Below are 5,923 nucleotides of genomic sequence, written 5' to 3' on the forward strand. Positions count from 1 at the left end.
GTGCCCACATGTAAATCAATTATTTGAGTTGTCCCTCACCCATGCTAACTCCCAGAACATGCATGTGAATTGTCCTGAAGACCACTGGTTGCCTCAGGCCAAAACTGTGCCAAGACCTGCTGTAAGAACAAGAAAGTATAAAAAATCACATTCCAGTGCTAAGTAAGTTCCCCAGTGTGCTCCTTAACTGACTAGTATGGAAATAATTTCTTTATCATACAAAAGAGGAAATAGATACGTTGCATGAGATCTTACTTTTATTTCCCATCCCCAAGGGACTAGTTAAGGTTGAAAATAAATATAAAGTAGCCATTATCTTTCCTGTCCAAACCATGTTCCCAACTCTCATAACCCTAGGCCCAAATCTTTTGTATGCTAAAGAATCCTCGGCATAAATCTCAAGATGGGTTTTATCCTCTCCTGTACACCGTAACTGGGATTAAGGAATCACCAGTTCTCCTCAATGGTCAGTATCTATGTTCTCAAATACCTTGGATTTCATAAATTCATTAGCCAAACTATTTTACATATTTTCTACTACTGTAATATCATTGAAGCATAAAGATGTTAACAGATGATGGTACTTGAGCAATAGAAGGAAGCAGAGTTGTCACTCTTACAGGAAAACTGAGGAAGGAAGAAACTAATTAATTTGTCTGTATCTTACAGGCAAAATTGAAATCAGTTTCATAATTCCTAGGCTAATGATTTAACCAATTTATTTTCTTGTCTGTGTAATCTGGGTTTAAAAGGCATGAGCAGATGTTTTCAGTGACTCGCTCACTGATATCAGCATGCGCATGACTACTGTGCTCACGGGGCTCAAAACAATTTGATTTTGAGACAAACAGCAAACAAAATAAAACCAAAGAAAATGGAGATCAAGATAGCAAAGTGGTATTTGAAATGCAATTCTTCACCTTTGTTCACATCAAGTATTACAGGTCTTTCTCATTATATACAAATTCAGAGCTGTACACAATCTTCTTGCAGTCTTCCTTTATATAAATGAGTAGTTTTTAACAGGTATCAGTGAAAAGCTAAAAGAAAATCACATAAATATAATGAAACCCAGAAGTAGGTCCAACTTATGCTGTAGTAATTCATGTTTGATTTTGCTGACCATTTATGCAAGGTAAGATTCTACCTTGCTAAAATACTGAGCAAGAAAAGACTTTTGACCTCTGATACATCTTTTAAAGAATCAGAGAGAATATATCACAGTGTGAAATAAATGTAAAAATTATACTCATATTCATGTATATTTCCAAAGCATGATACTTTATCATGATTTTGAGGGAAGGCAAGATGTCACATCCCTTTGTCCATTTTAAGAATATTGTCGTGGTTTAACCCCAACCAGCAACCACGTACCACACAGACACTCGCCTATCTCACTCCTCCCCCAGTGGAGCAGGAAATTGGAGGAAAAGACAAGGGAACTCATGGATTGAGATAAGAACAACTTAATAATTGAAAACAAATGAAATAATGACACTAATAATGCTAACAATACTAACAATATTGATAATACTACTGCTACTATGTAATGAAAATAATACTACCACTACTACTTAGAATATGTAATGAAAATAATGGAAAATAAAATAAATTTTGCAACCTCTCACCACCTGCTGACTAATGCCCAGCCAGTCCCTGAGTCAGAGACCCAGACCCAGAGAGAGAGTAAGACCATGCCCGAGAGAGATTGAGCACCCACGAGTGAGAGAGAACAAGACCCTCAGTCCACCCCTAATTTACATACTGACCATGATGTTTTATGGCATGAAATACCATTTTGGTCTGCTTGAGTGAGCTGTCCTGGCTGTGTCACCTCACAGCTTCTTGTAGAGAAAAGACTGGGAGGTTTTACTGCAGGTGCAGTATCAGAAACTCAAAAATTCCTTGTCTTGATGTAAACATTCCTTAGCAACAACAAAAACCATTAGTATATCAGTATTCTCAGCACAACCAAAACATAGCCTCACACTAGCTACTCTGAAATTACCTCTATCCCTACTAAAAACAGCATAAATATACAGTCTCATAATATGTGCCCTGTTCCAAAATCTGAAAAAGTAATTTATGTAAGATACTTTGAAAAAATAATTAATATAAGGTACTTTAAAAATTATAGCCTAAGAGCCTTCTTGTAGAAACTGATATGTTTAATAGAAATTATAAAAATTGTCTAATATCTCCCATGTACATGATGCATAAATTTTGAATACTTTCGTTCTTTTACCGGAAAGGCATTGTTAATATATTTCTAAAAGGAAAAGAAAATAACATGTATGACTGTACTTTCATGGCAACACATATATCTCTAATGTGTTTGAAGAATGTATCCTGAACCCCTGTTGTTCAGTGTTGTACCTTAAAATAATCATACAAAAACTAAAGGAAAACCTGTGTTACTCTGTGTAAATTGCAGTGGGTACTGCTAGGAGGGAAGTTTTAAGTTAGGTTGTTTGTCACTAACTTCATGAGACCCTACTCAGGGCTTTTATGATCTCTGAATATATTCAGAATTGGGATCCTGTCCTCTACTCACTGAAATAACGTAGGACTTTTTTTGTTTCCTGTTAAACAAAGGAACCAATTGAACTGTGAGCAAGGGATCTAGAATTCTTGAGGCTCTTCGAGCATCTAAAGAACCACTCCCCAGCTCTCAGCTGCTGCACCAAATTCTGTCTGCCTTCATACTGCACAGTGCCTTCCTCCACAGAGATACTGTGCAAGTTGGGATGATGCTGAACTGGAATTGAATGAAGATTAAGAGATATTATTGGATGTGGTCACTATTAATCAGATATGTTCATTGTTTTTTTTAATTCCAAGATGAGTTTGTAGATGGTCAGTTTGTCTACTACTTGTAAATGGATAAAGCACACTTCTACTTGTAGCTGGTCCTACTTTACTAGGAAATAATTGAGGAATACCTTTTGGCTTTGACAGATGCCTCTTGAAAACATTTCATTTAGTAGTTCCTAAGAACAAGAAAGAAATAATGTATAGTTTCTGCAGTGCCACCATGAAAAGACTTTGTCCCTTGCCGTATTAATTATAAACAATAGAAATGCAAAGGTTTATACAAACTACAAAGTAAGCAGTTAACGCAAATAATCTGAAGGGTCTATTTATGTCTGAATACTTTAAAAAAGTGTTCTTTTACTTAACCATGACCCCATTCTGTCATCCCTACACCACCCAAATTCATATCATAGATTTCTTGAATAGGTAACTGTTTCTGTATAGTGGCTGACACTCTTCTTAGATGCAAAAGGATAAAATAATTATCATTTTGACTAGCCAGCTAAACTGTTTTTTATGTATCTACTATCTTGCAAGGAGTCTCAACACAGAGTAAAATATAATACTGCCTGCTTTGTATTGAATTTATATCTCCTTTCAGTCAGATACTGCATTTGCAGGTAAACTTGTTTATAAAATGCATCTAGTGACTAAAGAAGATTTTCTGCATTTGTAGGAAAATTTAAAGAAGCATAATATATACTGGGGTTTAGCATTTCTTTTCCACAAAAATATTTGCTGCTTGCAAATATTTTGTCAGTTAAAGAAATAACTGTTACAACATAGCCTAATGGTTTAACCACAACTTGAATGCTAGCTCTAATTCTTTCACTGGTGAATTTACCACTGACTCTGGCTTTCAGTAAGATTTTTCTTTATATCTCTCCGTTATTTTTCTCCATCTTCTAAATGGGTATGCTTTACTTGCCTTCTTAATATCTTGAAGATTTAAGCAGTTGCTAAGTAATAAATATGGATTTTCTGCATTCCATTGTGGAAAAATAATGAGTTTTCATCATTGGAAGCATTTTCTACAGACTCCAAGAAAAGTGATCTGAGAAAAGTTTTCATCTTTAATTATAGGTACAACTTCAAATTCTTTAATTTATGTTCTGATAAACATACTGATGTTGACTGATTCCTTACTCCATGAAGATTAATGAATCAAAGTCTGGAAGAAAATGTTGTTTTCTTCTGATTTCTCCTTAGTACAAATCAGAAGTAAATGGAAGTGAAGGGCTTTTAAAAGTCACAGTACTGGGATCAAAACAGTGTATGACAGTTCATGGGCACTGGTGATGACAACAAGCATAAATAGTATTCCTTAATGCTTTTCTCCCCAAAATCATTTATAGGTAACCCATTATTAACCAGCAAAGTCAACGTTATAATAAATGTCCTGGATGTCAACGAGTTTCCTCCTGAAATTTCAGTTCCATATGAGACATCTGTATGTGAAAATGCCAAACCAGGACAGGTATTTCAAATTTGTAATGTTTGCTATATTGCTTTTTCTTTCCTTATCATTTATAGCAATAGAAATTTCTGGGTTTGAAAATGACACCATCGTTTGAATTATTTTACAAATAAAATGTCTGTGTTGGAAATACCTTTTGGAATTCTGTTTGTTGACCTTTATGGTCTATTTATTTTTAACATCCCTGATGATATGGGTCTAAGCCACACTGTACTGTGCACTTAATATCTGTGCCCCAAAGACAATCCTTCTGAAATCTTGTTTTTGTAAGCAGTTTCAAATATATATATAGCACACAAAACCTATTTCAGATTCAAATATCACTTTGTACCACGAGTGATGCCAGTATTAATAGACCTGGCCCCAGAAGCTGTTGGCACGTGCTCCTTCTGCACGAAACTCGTACAGTTAAACACAGTGCAGCAAAGCACCAAGGCCAACCATGAAGACTTTTAACTTCAACTGTTGAACTTCGAGAGTTGGTGCAAGCCATGGAAGGAAAATGTTCATCCTGCTGAGTAATCAGTGACTACTTTTTATATGTATGTAATATGTAATCAGTCTATGTGATTTTTATTGCATTTCATATTACAGATTTGTCCATGACTTCATACGATATTCCTATGCCATTTTTCTTAATGTATGTTCTAACTAACCACCATACAACCTAAGTTAATTTCTAATTTATCGGATAAATTTAGTTACTTCCTCATCCAGACACTAACAGGAGAAAGGGTAACCTTTTACAGGGAAGGCTGAGACAAGCACTGAGCTGTCAACAGTTATAAATATGTAGGCTTTTGTTACATAAAAAGTCTTCCTTTTAAGAAGATCAGTAGTAATCCTACTACTGAACATTTTAACTGCACTGTGCCTACTTGAAATCTAGTAGATAGGGCCCAGAAGTTCCTTCACACCTAAATGGTGTAGACCTTTCAATCCTTTCTAATTAATCTGAGGATGTAAAATTAGGATGCAGCTTTGTGAAGTACTACAACATATACTGGTCATAACAGTGATAGTAATAGCAGCAGAAAAAGTGAACTAAGTAATCACTCACCTGAAAACAATCACTAGTATTTTCATAAAAAAGACAAATATTAAAGGCTTCTGCTATAAATATAGGGTAAATCTCTCCAATTTCGTTCAGGTATGTCAAAACGCGACCTTCTAAGATATCACGGGTCCTGTGGAGGTTATAGTATTCATACTTCCTGTCTCCACTGTTTCCTTAGGGGAATGAGGGTAATCCAGCAGGATTTAATTTTCGTTGTTTCATTTGATGTCCACTTTGCACTTTGACAAAACTGCTTCTATTAGAAGAGTGGACTCACTTCAGGATTATTCTTAATCTGGTTTCAGGTGATACAGACTGTCACTGCAGCAGACAAAGATTTGTCACCAGCTGGGCAAAGGTTTTCCTTCAGACTGTCACCTGAGGCTTCCAACAAACCAAATTTCACAGTCCATGACTACAGAAGTAAGTTGCTTACCCATATCTTTGTTTCAGAGCAGCAGGTTTTGATTATAATGACAAAAATTATTACTATGTGTAACAGTCATGTCCATAGACTAACATTTTATTTGACATTCCTAATTTTTTATTTGACATTCCTAACTATTTATTAATAT

General features: G+C 35.3%; 1 protein-coding gene across 1 annotated transcript in view; it reads left to right on the top strand.

Moving 5' to 3' along the window:
• Window positions 1-5,771, top strand: part of LOC104505913 (cadherin-12) — a gene marked incomplete at both ends in the record, with an annotated part of 67,775 nt that extends 62,004 nt beyond the window's left edge. The window contains 2 exons of the mRNA XM_010146675.1: window positions 4,170-4,291; window positions 5,654-5,771. Coding sequence (XP_010144977.1) covers window positions 4,170-4,291; window positions 5,654-5,771 — 240 coding nt within the window. The remainder of the gene's footprint in view (window positions 1-4,169; window positions 4,292-5,653) is intronic.
• Window positions 5,772-5,923: the final 152 nt, after the last annotated feature.

Source organism: Eurypyga helias, unplaced genomic scaffold, assembly GCF_000690775.1.
Source record: "Eurypyga helias isolate BGI_N326 unplaced genomic scaffold, ASM69077v1 scaffold412, whole genome shotgun sequence".
NCBI lineage: Eukaryota > Metazoa > Chordata > Aves > Eurypygiformes > Eurypygidae > Eurypyga > Eurypyga helias.